This window comes from Stegodyphus dumicola, chromosome 10 (assembly GCF_044657685.1).
Source record: "Stegodyphus dumicola isolate Sdum_Otavi_A_Nest chromosome 10, ASM4465768v1".
In the NCBI taxonomy this organism is placed as follows: domain Eukaryota; kingdom Metazoa; phylum Arthropoda; class Arachnida; order Araneae; family Eresidae; genus Stegodyphus; species Stegodyphus dumicola.
Genome location: NC_140777.1, coordinates 125,038,736 through 125,056,866, shown reverse-complemented (window position 1 = coordinate 125,056,866; position 18,131 = coordinate 125,038,736). Strand labels below are relative to the sequence as shown.

Below are 18,131 nucleotides of genomic sequence, written 5' to 3'. Positions count from 1 at the left end.
TCTCTTTTTTAAGCTTTGATCTCTTCTTTAACTGATTTTTGACTAGTTGCTATCTTTTCTTTAATGGCTTTTATATCTTCTTTAGCTGATTCTTGACTGGTTTCACTTCTGCTTTAACAGAATCTTTCATTTCTTCTTTAAATGCAGCAAAGGCTGCCCTCAGCTGTCTTGCTGCTCTTCCATCGCTACTGTTATTGGCATTCAAACCCACTCCTGACACCAAAAAGTGTTATGTGTGTATGGGTTCATAACAGATTGAATGCACAAATCAGATTAAGGGTTAATAAAATTTATTCTTATCAAAAGAAATATAACAGAATGCTGGATTTTTCCTCAGAGATATTCGTACAATATCACAATATCATGCTATATTTAAACTACCAAAACACTAAATAGAACGCAATCGACAGCGCAGAGAAAGCTAATCCGATCAACAATAATAACAGCAGCTAACTAAATACCTGAATTGAGATGTTCTCTCTCTCTGGCCTTTTTAAGTTTTTTAAATCGGCCACGTGAGATAGTTCTAGCAACTTCTGGAAAGCAAAAAGAGTAGAATTACGGTTAGAGCTAACATTACATTTATTCAAATTAAATATACATTACCGAGATAAACTTTTATTCAATGTTAAATGCACGTCCTCCTGTATTTTTACTTTTCTGGAGTAGCTTTCTCTTAAGATGTCTCGTGCTGCATCGCCCAGAGAAATAAAACAATTTTAATTATAATTCTACTAAAAATATTGAACTAAATACGAAATTCGTAATAATATTAATCTAATCACCCTATGAAGAAAAATATACCATAAGAGAATAATTATTAACAATAACCAACGTAATATAGTTTTACAAAATTTTATTGATGATTTACATTATAGCCTTGGAACAGTGTTAACAATGAAATGCTAGAAGCTGCCTTCTGCTATGCAAATATGCTAAAGTAAAATACTGGCATTTTGACAGAAATAGATAAAAAATTTTAAGATGTGGTCAAATTCTAGTATTCTGAATATGCTAGGTGCTGGACTAAAAAATTATTAGATGTCAAAAAGAAATTATATTCTACATTTTATATTGCTAAATATAATGGAAATTATAAAGATAAAGTAGAAAATGCAAGCATACATGCATACATAAAACTCTTGCAACATAAAAATTCATCAAATAATAAGCTCAAGTTTTATGTTATCTAAATGAGTTTGAAGGCTGTTTACAACTAGACTCCAATAACCGAACTCTTAATACACATTCTACTATGTTGTTACTAATCCCCTTGGCGCAGGAGGCCAAGAGACCATTCCGCATAACTGAATTGCCGACATCATCCTACTTAGCTGAGAGCTGTCTCAAGAAGACACCTAAACAATTCAGAAGGCGAGCAGGAGAGGCAGGGAGGAAACAGGCACACAAGGGAAAGGTCCTCCCCCACTGTTAAATTTCAGGCATTGAAGATGCCCGCTTCTGAATCTGGCCATGGCCGTTTGCAGAGATCTCATTTTACTCTGTAGTGACAAGCCTGCTTGTCAGTGATATACCTATGGTGAGCTGGAGAGATTTCCTTTGCTATGTTCATTTTATTTTTGTAATGGGAATGTATTTCAGATGGGCTTAAGTCAGTGGAAGTGGGAGTAGGGAGATCAAAAACTTTTCTAGCAGGATCGTCAGCTATTTCGTTACCATATATCACAACAACGGGCACGTATCCACAGGAGATATATTGATTTATACTATCAAAGTTCAAAAAGTTTAGATATGATATTCTGACCGGTCTTATCCATAATCTTAGTCTTATCCATAATCTAAAACACCTATGCACATGCGTGATCACAGTTTTCGTTGACGCATGCGCAGAAAGTTTGTAGCTTTGAGGTCCAGATTATAGATCATTCCGGATTAATGACTTTTGACTGTATATCACAAAGGCCTGGACAGGATTATCATTTATGTTTTCAAGAGCCATTTGCCTGAGGAACTCTGGTTGATGGTTGCCCTTAATTAGTCGACATTTCCTCACGGATGTTAATATGATTCAATGAAGTATCAAGAGCATGAAGGCTAAAAGGAACAGTCAAAAGTCTTTAATCCGGAATGATCTATAATCCAGACCTCAGAGCTACAAACCTTCTGCGCACGCATAAATGCATAATGCATTTACGCATGCACATTTAATGTATAACGGATGGTATAAGCTAAGCTAAAATTATCTAATTATCTATTTCAGTTAATGTTGCAGATTGCGTTGTTCTTTAATCTTCTAATTGGATCCGGCTTATTATTTTTTGCAGACTGTTAGAGCAATTTTATAAAAGTAAGCTTGAACTTTCGATTATGTCAAAAAGAATTTCCGATTCTGGAGCTGCCAAAGGATCTACAAAGCGAAAGCATGTTTCGATGTCCATCAAACAAAAAGGGGAATTGCTGGAAAAAATGCATAAAGGCATATCTTTTGTTTTTTTAACCATTTTGAAATCTGTTTAACAATTTCACGCTGCTCTGAGGGGGGGGACGCGGCGCGCAATGAACTGGAGGTTGATCTGTCAGCACTATCCTTATCTTCAAGACAGATGTTTTTATTTTATTTGGCTTATCATTCCTTACTAAATGTAGTATTTGATCTCGATGTACTCCGTCTTTGATTTGATTTAAATCAAATTCCTCGCCATTATAAATATCACGAATACACATCAAATAGTTTTCTGGTTGCAATTTTCTAATTTTGACTATGTGTAATGTATGCTTTACGCATGTGAGCGTTGAAAGAAATGTTTAATAAAGTAAACAAATAAATATTAAGCTTTTTTTTTTGTAGAATTTGATACCCTTTAGATCATTATTGCTCTTTATTTCACAAATTACGGTTTCATATTTTTAATTTTATAATTTCTGCATGCCATCTTATGAGATTTAAATTGATGATCTATAATCCGGAAAAAACGATAATCCGGAATCGCCGAAGTCCCGACGAGTCCAGATTAAAGACTTTTGACTGTATAGATGTTTCAACATTAAAATTGATAAAATCTGAATTCCACACATAACTAAGTGGGCTGTCTTGCTTTAGGTGTTTAATTGCCTGTCCAATTAAAATAAAGGCTGAGGTCCGATTATAAGGATCGAAACTCTTGAGCTTGTTAAAGTACTTGTAAGAATTCACCTTAAAACACATTGCCATACTTTGGATGTCTGCCTCATAGTGAACCACGTCGTTCGGGCAACTATTTCTAAGCCCAGTGTAATTTTTGTCACACTCAGCTGTACTCTTTCCAATTTCCTAAGTTGGTAGCTGAGGTCAATTGATAGATTTGGTAACCATATTCAAGGACAGGGCAGACTAGGATGATGTAGGTTATTCTGAGGGTAGAGGCGTCAGAACGCACATTCTAAATACTGCAACTATTTGGTTAATAATCCACAAATTTATAAAATTTGTAATTTTCTGAACTGCGTTGACATGGGGCTTATATAACAGGACTCTGATCCTTCAACTTTTATGCTCTGCCATGGATTTTCACTGATTCTGTATTACTCGTTCTAGTTCATCCTGGTTCACTCATTTGTGATTCACCCTATAAAACAGTTATCAAAAACCACAATATTGGACAAGGCACGATAAATAAAGCTGAATAATCGAAACTGATCTAAAATGTTACAAAGACAAAATAGCATGCCTACACAAAAGAACTTAAATTGATTCTTTATGTCATTAACCTAGAATTTACTGCCAACACTCATAAAATCCTTATAAATATAAATGACATTATTTCACATACAAGAAGAAGATTGGTTCATTCTACATGGAAAAGAAAATTCACTATTCATGAAAATGAAAACATTTTACAGATACAATGAAATAACCTATACAAAACATTAGAGATCTCAATTTTGTAAAGTAGCACAGATTAAGTACAGAAACTTAGAAAAACAAAATAACTATTTGTCAGAGATATGAACCTGAGAATTTGCTTATAAAATATTGCAAACTGACAGTAAAAACACTTGTTAAGATAGCTGCTTGTTTTAGGGCTGGTAAATAGCTGCCAATAATTTTTTAATTCAGTGTGAAATCAGTTTAGTGGAAGGTGTCAGCAAGACTCTACTCAGATACATAAAAGACTGGATGGATTAAAAAGAACATTAGAATTGCTGGAAAGAACATCTAAAAATAGACTGTCATTGCTACAAATAACCTAACATTTCAAAAGTTTTGTTTTGAAAATGATATTCTGAGTTTCCTTTGGCTGTTGAACAAACAGCCTTATAGAAATGAACTGGACTTTATCTTATTTTCTGCAAAATTATGCGTCATACAAGCATTGATGCAGAAAGCCTCTCTTGTAGATAAAAGCTTGGAATGGTTATGTGTCTTCTGTTTGGAAAAGAGAAAACCCTCTAAGAAAAATAATACCGCTTATAAGTACTGCTATTGCCTAATTTCTTTCACAACATGCCTTTCAAATGCCACTGAAAGAATATGCTATATTTCATTACTTTAAAATATCCACTAAAAGGTTCACATTAACTTTCCCTTCATTTGCAATCATAGAATATACAGTCAATAACGGCAAACAAAGGAATTTAGCAAATTAGAGAACTGAAACACCTTATGCAATAATCATGGTTATGAGAAATAATGACTTTGAAGAGTTAAAATAAACTTACTAAACTAACAGACTATAAAATGTTTTCTTGAGAACAAAAACCTGTTACATCACTAATCACTGTTAATGATATGGGAAAACTATTACTCATTATAAGCAAACTCAAATGGGATTTTCTTAAGCAGACTGTAGTTCAATTGTTTAATGTTTATGATATGCTAATCATTACCATACTAAATCATGAAATTACTGCTCATGTGTGTAATGACAGCCTCATTTTATGGACTTCTGTGCAATAAGGAAAACATAAAACAAATACAAAGCAGAGTTTATATACTGCTCTGAAAAAAACACAATATTGCTCTGGAAAAAATTAAAGACTCGAAGTTAAGAAAAAGGTTTACAAATATAATTACGCATTTATAATTTTTTTTAATCAATACAAATAAAGTTGCAATGATTTGGTTTTATAAAGCAAACATTTTTCTTGCTGAAATGCTGCATTTGCAACTCCACCCCCATTCCATTTATCTAACAAGCATCTATAGTGTTAGATCAGCCTCTAATTTTGGCTACTTTCAGATGCGTATATGGCACTGTGAAAACTGTATTTTAGTAAAAGTGACCTGTTTTTCATCTTAATTTCGTGATCATTTTTCATTATTCTAATTAGCTTATTTTTCTAATGTATATTGCTAAACAAAATTACGAGTTTGTAAAAGAATTTCAATATTCAACAAATGCCATCTGAGCTGTCAAGCCCGGCCCTTGGTCTGGGGTTGCTAAGTAGTGGATTACCACAGAAGGACAACTTTAGCCAAAGAATATGAAGGGGAGAAGGCGGCAAGCTCTCGTACACATAATGTAAACCAGTCTGACTAGCCTCAGGTGACTTTCGAATCAAAGCGAGCATGCGATGAAGCAAACGCACAGGGTGCCGGCGAAATTCCTTCTATTTCAAATGTTAATGAGGTACAAAGCATAAAGTTGATATTGCTGCTATTTATACTTAAAATCTTTATTCTGGAATATACTTTATGTATGATCTTTTTTATTTTACAGGAAAAGTTTTCAATTTACAATTAATCATTTTCACACGTAAATATTTAATAAATGGTTAATATTATATTTCGAATGTAATACTACACAGAATTCCAATCATCCAAATCAATAGGGAACAGATCCCATTCGGATGCTGACCAGACAAAAGCCCACTGGATGAAAGCGCACAAAAGAAAGCCCACTATGATAATTGCCCACGCGACAAATACCCACAGCGATGAAAGTGCACATTGATAAACACCCACATAAATATAAGCCCACGCTGATAAAAGCCCGAACTGATAAAAGTGCACATAATCAAAAGGGACTCGTGCTTTTTTAATTATTTTTATATATTTATAATTTTAATTATAATAAATGGAGTATTCAGATCTGAATTCTAATGTCTCAAATATGTCTGTCTATTATTTTATCACTTACTTTGTTTGTTTAATTTATTAGGTTGAAAGCAAACTTTCTGCTTTCTGATTAAGTGATTAGCTATATGAATTAAGTGATTAGTTTCGATGATAAATCTGAAATTGCATTTTATTATTTATTTACTTATTTAACTTTGGTATGTGTATGTGAAAATGAAAAATATCATTGTGGAGTTTCTCACATGCTATTTTTAAGGTAATATGGCTGAGATTAAGTATAATTATGTTTCATTATTAAAACTATTAACTTTTTAATTAAAAACATTTGAATTTTATTTTATTTCTTTTTAGTTTTTCCTTTAGTTCCTTTTTAGTTTAGGAATATTAAAAGAGAATTAAAATTACCGTAATTTTGCGCGTATAGTCCGCAGACTATCTGTGTTTAAAATGCGAATTTTTTAAGCTGCGGACTATCCACCAGTGCGGATAATACGCTGGTTGTTCACGGTTAAAATCGTTGAAAAAAACACGCTGTCGTGAACTGCCGATGATCAAATATAAAAAAAGCGCGAGATTCCAAGAAAACATTCGTATGTATCATATCGATAGTAAAACATAGAGCATAGTGCAGAACGAATGAGTAGTAGCAAGTAGAGCTCCTAAAATCCAGGCTGGCGCATCAAGCGATGCCGGGATATAAGCCAAAGAAAGTCTTGTATGAGCACTCACTTAGCGCAACCAGAGTCTTGTATCCCAGTATCCTTCGCACTGCTTTAGCGCAACTGCCAGGAGGGGGAAAAGTAATTGATGCGTCAGCTCGGTTTTTAGGAGCCATAGTAGCAAGTACCTGGAGTACAAAAAAAAAAAACAAAAAAAAAGCGTGATTCGTTTACTCGGTGGTTTGGCAAACCATCAGTAAAAACGGGCAGGTCATTTTAAAAAAAAATATATAGTTTAACATAGTATATACTACATATATAGTATATATACTATGTATATACACACATAGTATATAGTGCATAGTATATATATAGACGTTCTTTGGATCATTTTTGGTGTTGGCGATAATTTTCAAAGTCGCGCCAAGGCTGCACCGTATACTAGGATTTTACCCCATTATTTTGAAGTGGACGAGAAAGCGGTGAGAAATTGGCGCAAACAAAGGATGTGTTTAAAAAGCATGGGAATATTGCCGTATTAAAAAAACGTAATTTCGGACGTATAGTCCGCGGACTATCCGGTGGTGCAGACTATCTGACGATTTTTGAAATTTTTTTTATATAAAATCTTGCGTGCGGACTATACGTGCGAAATTACGGTACTATTAAAGAATATAAAAGCACAATGAAAACTTTGATAAGGGATATTTTAATCTTTAGACTGAGTTTATTATCAAAGTTTCAATATATTTCTCATTGAAAGTTGTTTTGAATGTAACAATTATAATTTGGCAATTTTCTATAGATATTTTTTTTGCAGATTTCTGAATAAATTAAAACTGTCAGCTGACACCCTGTCAGAAAATGAATTCCAAATGTAACCTTTTAATCTTTCAACTACGACAATTTGGAAGTGTTTTTAATTTTCATTTTATTTATTTATTTTGGGGGGGGGAATGGAACAATTCTTAGAAGTCAACATATCTACAAATTTAAGTACAATCACCTCAAACTATAGTAATAAATATGTAGCATTTTATTAGAGATTGTGAAGATGGCAGAGAACAATGCATATAATAACATCTAATAAAATTTTGTAACTACATAAATATATATTTATAGTTATCAGGTCCAAAGTTCATCGTTTTTAGATTCTAAGTATACATATTATATAAATTCATCATTCATTAATAGCATTATGTATAGTAATAGAAAATTAGTATTAATGTTTCAAATTGTAATTTTTTAATAATTTGTCTTGCATTTGCTGTATATTTGTTCAAGACATATGGATATCAGTTATATAACATGGAAAATACACAGAAAGCAGCAGATCTTATATAACAGCTGACTGTGAAAGAAAAATTACAGTGCTTTTAATTACAGTAATAGTGCTTTAAGTCTCCCTATTGTAAATAGCAGTTTTTTACTCGACATTAGATTAAATTAATTCCATTATCCATTAGAAAATAATTATAGTAAATTATATCTATTGAGGACATTTCTAAGAGGTTGCCTTTTGAAAGAAACCTGCATTTTTTGTAAACATAAACGAAAATTGCCAGCGAATATCACATTTCTAAGACCACCATATCTACAACCAAAATCCTTTAAAACCGTGAACCGAATAATTGTTACATTCAAAGCAGCTTTCAATGAGAAATATGTTAAAACTTTGATAATAAGCTCAGTCTAAAGTAAAGAATAAAATATCTCTTAGCCAAGTTTTCATTGCACTTAACTGTTTTAATATGCCTAAACTAAACTAAAGGAAAAACTTAAAAAAAATAAATAAATAAAATTAAAGTGTTTTTAATTAAAAAGTTAATAGTTTTAATAATGAAACATAATTATACTTAATCTCAGCCATATTACCTTAAAAATAGCATGTGAGAAACTCCATAATGATATTTTTCATTTTCACATACACATACCAAAGTTAAATAAGTAAATAAATAATAAAATGCAATTTCAGATTTATCATCGTAATGTTATAGCTAATCACTTAATCAGAGAGGAGTACTTTATTTGTTTAATTTATTAGGTTGTTGCTTTCAACCTAATAAATTAAACAAATAAAGTAGTGATAAAATATACAAACAGACATATTTGAGACATTAAAATTCAGATCTGAATACTCCATTTATTATAATTAAAATTATAAATATATAAAAAGAATTAGAAAAGCATAAATCTCTTTTGATTATGTGCGCTTTTATCAGTGTGGGCTTTTATCAGTATGGGCTTATATCTATGTGAGCTTTTATCAACGTGGGCTTTTATCAGTATGGGCTTTCAACAATGTGCGCTTTCATCGCTGTGGGTATTTGTCGCGTGGGCGATTATCATAGTGGCCTTTCTTTTGTGAGCTTTTGTCGCATGCGCTTTCGTCCAGTGGGCTTTTGTCTGGGAACCCATTCGGATAACTGGTTGAAGAAAGGGTCTACGCACACTTTAATTACTGTAGGTACTGTATGTTAAAAATGGGAGAAAAAAAAATATTTTTAAAGAAAAAGGTTTTAATTAAAATGAAAAGGCAGCACTTTTATGTATGTGTTATATAGCATACTGTACAGTATTTACAAGTGCTGAAAGTAATTGTTTGCCAAATATGTCGGTCAAAGTAAGCTGTTTAAAGGACACTGTGCCTGCACCTTTCTTAACCAGCCCTTACTTGCTTTAAAAGGATGAACAACCAAGCTTCTGAGCCAAAATCTTAGCTTTTTCAGAAAGGATTGGAACCAAGATTGGATTTCCCATAGCACGTTGCTGCAAAAACTACATCTTTCGAATTTTTGTTTGTTGCTGCCTTAATCGATTTTCTTGAAGAACTTCCATCTTCATTTTCAAGCAGTAACATGAAGTTTAAAAGTGTAGGTTTGCTCCTTTTAATGTCTGAAATTGTTGATTGTCTAACACTACGTTTCCGTCTTAATTTTTTTCTTAAATTCTGAAAGTGATTTGGATAGTCGGAGTTCGGATAATTGAAGTTGTACTGTATGTTGTACTATGCTTTCATTTTAAATGTCTATGGCAATATACTTCCATAAGTAAAGCCATAGATGTAACATTTATTATTTTTAAAATAATTTAAAAACAACGTAGTGCTTAAGTAACCCTTTGCAGTAGTCACCCTCCCAAATACTGACCGAGTCTTTTACTCCTTGGTTTTATAGATGAAGGGGACTGAATCTTAGCTCTCAGCTGACGGCATATAAGCAAGTATAGGAAGTGCAAAATTTATAAACATTTGCAAGTCTCCTTTTGCCAACGTTTACCACAGTGATATATATATATATTTTTTTTTGAAAAGCATCTATTTTACCTTGTACTGTAAACACGTCTGTAAGTTGTCCTTGCAAGGATATGTTTGACCATTTAAATGAGAAAAAACATCTGCCAGATATGCAAGCTTGGCTACCCACTCATCCTCGGACAAGAGTTCAAGAAATTCCGGATTATTTTGCTGCTGAAAATATAATTTGATTTTTTCAACTCTAATTTTAGAAATTAAGCCCTGACTATAATATAGGAAACCTTCATAAAACAAGAGCTGCCTTTGGACGTCTTGATCAGTGTGCTGGTTCCACAAATAGATTAAAATCATGTAAACTTGAAATATAAGTAGAAGATGCAGGCACAATTTAATATAGATATTTTTTATTGCTTGATATGATTTTATATACTGCAGTTAAAAAAATCATATGAATAGCGTATTAGTAAAATAGTGGCTTTTCAATTTATTTCAATCAAACAGCAGAGTCAAGTCTCAAAATGCCAATAGACAAGAGAAAAAAAATAAAAGCTCCTCACCTGCCAAAACATGTATTAGAATATATAAAATAGTTACCTGTACTTGTAAGACTGTAATATGTTCAAGTGAATATCTGAATCTAATAATAAATGTGAATTGACGAACTTTCGGAACGCAGATAATTTTACTTCTTTTCGTTACAATTTTCCCGAAATTTTCATTTAATCATATTTAACAAGTCTTGTGAATTGTTTCAATTGGATATTCTCAATTTTTCTTTTGAGACAGAAAATAAACTTACACGTAAAATTATATCACGTATAAATACCAACAGTATTCATAACAAGATCACTGAAATTTATGGTTGATCTTTACATTATGGTAACTTGGCTATTTTTTGGCGAAAATTTGGCAACCAACTCTCCTACAGCAACCCTCTATTTTTTTTCCCCGCCGCCATTTTGTCTTCACGAAGTAAAGACATGTTTCTTTTCTTTTTATCTACTGAACACTTCTTCCAACAATCTACTAGCCGAATTACACTTATGCTAGAAATTTTATCAAACAAAACTGCTTAATCATGACAAATATTCACTGCAAAATTGGGAAAAAGTGCACAATACCATACTCCTTACGCGTTTTTCAAAATAACACATACACATAAACCATGTACACGCCAACTTATTTTTACTTAAAAAAACATCCCAGAATTGCACAAAAATGGCATTGCGCACACTCTTCACTATATCCATGTACACTGCTTTTTTCTCATAAATTAGAAAAATTTCACGAAAATACATGACAATTTTCTCAATCTTTAAACCCGGTAAAAAGAACATATATGAAATTACCTGATTGCGAAAAAGTATTTACCCTTTACAAATATGAACATATTTTCTCAATCTTTAAACCCGGTAAAAAGAACATATATGAAATTACCTGATTGCGAAAAAGTATTTACCCTTTACAAATATGAACATTTCCACACATAAAATAAATAAAATATCCAAAAACTTTTACCTCTAAATCATCTATTACATTATACACGTCACCAACGAATTCATACCGCAAGCATTACGAATACTTAGTATCAAATATTTAAATTATTTCCATGCACGTTTACTTCAACTTAAACATATACCAAATTCCTACAAACATAAAATTCACAAAATAACTATCATTTCATTAAAATATAATTAAATTCAGAAACACTACTTAAAATATAAATGAGCACATACATTAAATTAATAAAAATTACCTTACAATCCTAATTACTTTAAACTAAATCATTGTTAATAACAATTTTCCCAATAATACCAAATTCCTTTCCACCTTACATTTAGAACAATGCATAAAAATAATATCCTCAAATAATTAAAAATACTAACTTACCTAATCTTCTTCAGATTCTTGATTACGTGGCGGATACACTTTTCTAATTCATTCAATAAAATTATTGAAAGATTTTTTCTGCGAATTTTTCCTCCATACTTCCTCCGCTAAATAAAAAGCAAACTTCTCTTTATCACAATGCCTAAATACCCATTTCAAATTCACTTTAGTTAGGGCCATGGGACCCAAAAATTAACCAACACTGTTTCACACAACACAGAATAAAGCTAAATACAAAATTCCTAGATTTTTTCCCGATTTCCCCCCTTTTCCGGTTAAAGAACCGTAATTCGTCCATTAATATCACATGACATATCCCATGATCTCTCATTTCCCTCACGCAAAATAATGCGTAATCGGAACTGAGTACTGCTCACATTATTACCAAAGTCCCAGGTAGTAACCTTTATCGCCTCCAAAATGTCGCCAAACTACCAGTTACCATATTGTAAAGATCAACCAAATTTATAAGCTTGAATAACTGATTTTGCTAATACAGTCAAAAGTTGTTAATTCGGACACCCATAATCCGGAATGATCTATAATCTGGACCTCAAAGGTACAAACTTTCTGCGCATAGGCGTTTAGGCATGCGCGTAAGATCTTTACGGCTGCGCATATGCGCATGCACATAATACGTTTACGCATGTGCGTTTAATGTATAACAGTCGGTATAAGCTAAAATTATCTAATTATCTATTTCAGTTAATGTTGCAGATTGCGTTGTTCCTTGATCTTCGAATTGGATCTGGCTTATTATTTTTTGCAGACTGTTAGAGCAATTTTATAAAAATAAGCTTGAACTTTCGATTATGTCAAATAGAATTTCCAATGCTGGAGCTCCCAAAGGATCTACAAAGCGAAAGTATGTTTCGATGTCCATCAAACAAAAAGTGGAATTGCTGCAAAAAAAAATGGATAAAAGCATATCCTTTGTTTCTCTAACCACACCGAAATCTGTTTATCAATATCCTGCTGCTCTGCGGCAAGGGGGGGAATACACGGCGCGCAATGAATTGGGAATTGATCTGTCAGCACTATCCTTATCTTCAGGGCAGATGTTTTTATTTTATTTGGCTTATAATTCCTTACTAAATGTAGTATTTCATCTCCATGTACTCCGTCTTTGATATGATTTAAATCAAATTCCTCGTCATTATAATACGCTTCCGATAGTGAAGAAAGTGACACAGAGGTTATTGAAAACGAAAAAATTTCGATTGACAAATTAGTTGGTATTCTCGACACAGCAATTATAGGACTTGAACAGCGGAATGTTGTAACTGAACAAGAAATTATGTCTGTTTATAGAATTAAAGAGAAAGTATTATCAGATAAAACGAAGCAACTTAAACAACTTACATTGAAAGAATGTTTAATAAAGTAAAAAAATAAATATTAAGCCTTTTTTTTTTTTGTAAATTTTGATACCCTTTAGATCATAATTGTTCTTTATTTCATAAATTACCGTTTCATATTTTTAATTTTATAATTTCTGCATGCCATCTTACCAGATTTAAACTGATGATCTATAATCCGGAAAAATCGATAATCCGGAATCGCCGAAGTCCCGACAAGTCCGGATTAACGACTTTTGACTGTATTAATAATAATAATTTTAACCCGTTTGGGATGAACGCCGCAAATATGCGTCAGCGATAGATGTCCTTCAGAGCCTAACGCCGCATCCTTGCATTACAGCACAGGACAATCGCCGCACAGTTGCATCATGCTTTAGAAGCGAAATATTTACTATCAGATGGCGTTACTAGTCTATATTCCATTCAAAAGATTACTCTCCTACATTAGTATTTCTCTCTCTGAGGTTCTATTCTCTGAGGTCAGAATGGGGTCGTCAAGTGCCTGTGATTTATTGGATTTACGCGAATGTAAACATAAACACGTGCTAGCAGGTGAAAAGGGAAACCCTTGGTAAAGAGCCTTTTAGTTCATTCTGAAGTGGTTGTTTATAGTTTTAATTCTATTTTAGGATGGGATTTTATGGGAGATATTCTAGCATGGGTTTTACTTTTAGATTCATTTGTGTAGCCATGACTAAAAGTCCACATTATCTTTCTGAAGAAGAAATATCTAAATTTATTAATGATCCATCTATGGATTTTTCCAACGATGACAGTGAAACAACTATAAATTATTAGAGTTCTTCATATAGTAGTTCTGAATCTTCAGATTCTGAATTAGAAGATAATAATTGCTAAAAGTAGTAGCTAAAATTCTAAAAAACGTACAATGCATATTCCATAATAGATTTGTTACTCATCATTTTTTAAACTGAATCTTCGTAAAAATATAAATAATGAGCCAATTTTTCTGCGGACCACCAGTTGGCGACCGGTGGTTTAGACGGTAAAATGGCTGAATGTGGTAAGATTCATTTGAAGTTTCTATATGATTTGGAAAGAAAGGGGAAAAGAGCATTACTTGACTGATGTGTAAATGAAGGTTTACTTAGTAGCCATTATTAGGTGTCCTGTTTGTAGGAAGGAAATGCGTATGGTTTGACGTCGGAAATGTGTACAGTCGAATGTCGCTACAGAAGATATTTTTTACTCTTATTTTGTGAATTTATGTGGCGATGCCAGTATACAGATTCTAGTATTCAACTCGCCAATAATCTAACAGGACCCCTAAATATAGGATAACTTGGATTGTTTACAGGCAGCAATAAAAACGAAAATTTAAAGAATCCGTTTGCTGCATAAATAAAAGATGAAATTAGCTACTATGTAATGACAAAATGTATAAATAAATATTAAAACTGAAGTTTAACAACTATTTCAACAAATTAAAAATATTTTAGGAATCGCTACTGAGAAACCAGTGAGAACCAGCTACATCTCAAGTTTGACAGAAGGTGATGTTTTCCAAATTTTCTTTGTACATTGATTTAAAACTTTGTATAAATAATATCATACACCTTCTGTATCTAGATGGAAAATCAGTGGATGTTATACACTTCTTTCTTCCCCAACTCTTACTAAATAGATCTTAAACATATAATATTGGGAAATAACAGATTTTTCAATCATCCAGCAGCTTTCTTAGTTGTACAATTTAATTTATCTTATACTTGTTTTATAACCATTTTAGCTATTTTATACGTATCGTATAATCCTTAACTTACTTATAACTGATCAGGGTTAATCTTTGGATTATGGTAACTTGGCAATTTTTTGCCGACCAACCCTGCTACAGCAACCTGGTAGTTTTTCTTTTTTCTTTTTTTTTTTTTTTTTTTTAAGCCATTTTATTTTTACGAAGTAAAGCCATTTTTTTTTTAACTCAACATTTTTTTTTCAACAATCTGCTAGGCGAATTACGCTTATGCTAGAACTTTCATGGAATAAAAGTGTTTAATCATGACGAAGATTAGGTGTGACATTGGGAGAAAATGCAGAATCGCCCACTGCTTGCCGAGTTTTTAAGAATTGCACATACACAGTATCATCCATGTACACGTCGACCTATTTTCACTTAAAAAAACATCCCAGAATTGCACAAAAATGGCATTGCGCACACTCTTGACTTTATCCATGTATACTGCTAAAGTCCTAGCTAGTAACCTTTATCGCCTTACCAAAATGTCGCCGAACTACCCGTTACCATGTTCCAAAGATTAGCTCTGATCAGAGATAGTGTGTAATGCTGAGTTTAGGTAATTACCAAATTCAAACAAGAAGAGACTGTTACCTACATGAAGAGAAAACTGGTAATTATGATATAATCGGAATTTTGTCGTAATATGTATAATGTTTAATATATGCAATGCTCAGGTTGTGCACAATTCTGAATTTTGGACAAAATCCTAGTATAGGGTACAGCCGTGACATGATTTTGAAAATAGTCGCCAATACCAAAATGACTCTTTTACTGCTCATCATAATGTCGCCCAATCCCGTATATACCACAAACTATGATTAAACCGAATTTTGCAATTTTCTGATTTTTGGTGCTTATGTATTATCCCGTCGACTGCTGGCAGACATTTCGGCAACTGCTGTCAGCTGCCAATCATTACTGCAAAATTCTAAAGGGCACAATCATCCATAATTAACTATAAATCACACTACTTTGACAGTCAACTGGATAGTATATAAGTATCTGAATTTTTTTTTTTTTTTTAAAGTGAAAACAGATTACTAAGTAGATGGGGAGAATAACAGTAATGTATTATACTGGATGTATAGTGTACTGGATAGAGTAGACTTTAAGGTATCCCTTGTATTATGGTGAAGTTGTTTGATTTATCGCCAAGTTGTTGTTTCATTTATGGTAACCCGAGTAGTTGAATGTTATGGAAACCCTATTGTGACATAATCAGGTGCATGATTCTGGGAAATTTTGAATCATGGGATGTTTTGTAAGCATTTTTGTGGTGTGTGTTGGTTTGATTCTTTAGATGGTAGAATGGCCGGATGTAGTAAGATTAATTTAAAGTTTCTGTACGGTTTGGAGCGAAAGGGGATAAGAGCTTTAATTGATTGAAGGTTTACTTAGTAGCCATTATAAGTGTCCTGTATGTAGGATGGATATGAGTCTAGTCGAACGTAAAAACCGTTTAGATGGATTTGAATAGGAAGAAAGGTTCAGATGGTCACTATGTGAAGCGTTCAATCAGAAAGAGTACCTGGTTTGAAAAACGTCATTTAAGTATGATTGATATTTTGATTTTTACGTGGCTCTGGGTGTATGAAGCAAACTCGAAAGTCATAGTAAGTGAATATTTACTTTTGGTAGTGCTTAAATGTATAACATGTTTTTCCTTTTTTATGTTATTTTATTGTTTGGTTTAAAATGTATTTTATCAAGATTATGTATTTTTTGTTTGCCTATATTGTAGAATTTGGTGCTCCTTTGACTTTTTAAGTGAAAATATATCGATGTGTACATGGACAAAGTAAAGGGAATGCGCAATGCAAGTTTGTGCAATTCGGGGATTTTTTTTAAGTGAAAATAGGTTGACATGTACATGGATAAAGTTAAAGAAGTGCGCAATGCCATTTTTGTACAATTCGGGAATTTTTTTTTAAGTGAAAATAAATCGATATGTACATGGATACCGAGTTTGTGCAATTGTTTCTCTTGTTATTTTGGCTTTGTGTAGCGGCGATTTTTGCCGAAATAACGAGTCAAAGAACTGCACAAAATAGGTATCCATGTACGGCCAAAAATCGCCAAGGGGTACCCTAAACTATACTTTTACCTAGTGTACCATATAATCTTTATTTAAAAATAAAATCTGTACATTAAATTTCTGAAATAATGTTTCTTTTTGATAATTTCATAGTGTTTGTTAACTTAAAGATGTAAAACTATCACTTACAGTAGTTTAGCTATCTTTTTGAAAAAAATGATTACGAGATATTACGAGATCCCTCCCATAACTAACTTTCACAGATTTTTCTTACACTTGGTTAGATATCTATTTTTTAAATTAGAGAATTACCTTGAATAAGGAAAAAGATTCGTGCTATAAGATTGTTCTCGTTTAATTCGTTTCAACACGACATAAAATTACAAATACGCCGGATACGTCAAAAGTTTGCTTTACCGATCAAACGCAAGCGCCAACCGTACATGATAGAAACTTCTAGGAAAAAATTATATTCTAAGGCTGTGTATTATGATGAACATATATTTATACCACAACGTACACAAAATAATAATTTATACATATATAGCTATATATTCATTTTCACTAATCAATTGTTATACGACTGATAAATGTAAATCTCACTTCGTAAGTATGTCAAAACATCTACTTCAGACCCTTGATTTTCATTTTGTTCACTTATGTACCGACAAAATTCCCAGCTCACAAATTGCGATACTAGCTGCCATGATAAGCGAACAGTGCTTTCATTATCACACATTTTTGTAAATATTCTTTTCAAGAATATGGAAACATTTTCAAATTTAATCAACTGAATGGCGCCATTATTTACTCGAGCTGAGTTGTAACTTGACTTACACACTTCAAAATTAGTTTTACACAAAATAGATAAAGGAGATGATGAGAAGCTAGACCCCGCGCCGTACCCTTCTGATGTTGGCCAATTATGTTTGACTTGGAAATGACGTATTTATAGGCGGACATGGACCTTATAAGAGATAGACAAACCCAGTAGGCGGAGCTCGCGTCACCGACCTGTCGGCAAGAAAGAGTAGGGACGATCTGGTTTACTTTAACACTGAAACCTACGGCGTTTGTATCACATAACTCTTTTTAATTATTAAATGTGATACGTTATATAGTGATGAGATTATGAAAGCCACAGTTTTTTCC

The 18,131-nt window shown here is 32.6% G+C and overlaps 1 protein-coding gene across 3 annotated transcripts in view; it reads right to left on the bottom strand.

Annotated features, from left to right (window-relative positions):
• The window catches only part of LOC118198549 (uncharacterized), a 139,381-nt gene extending 121,496 nt beyond the window's left edge, over positions 1 to 17,885 (bottom strand). For 2 of the 3 annotated variants that reach the window (XR_015043536.1, XM_085825511.1), the window contains exon 1: positions 17,583 to 17,885. Coding sequence is in view for 1 of the 3 variants with exons in the window: in XM_085825511.1 (XP_085681637.1) it covers positions 17,583 to 17,718 (136 nt within the window). In the remaining 2 variants the exon portion in view is untranslated. Of the gene's footprint in view, positions 1 to 11,824; positions 11,932 to 17,582 lie in introns of all 3 variants that reach the window. The other variant, XM_085825512.1, reaches the window with a different exon arrangement.
• Positions 17,886 to 18,131: the final 246 nt, after the last annotated feature.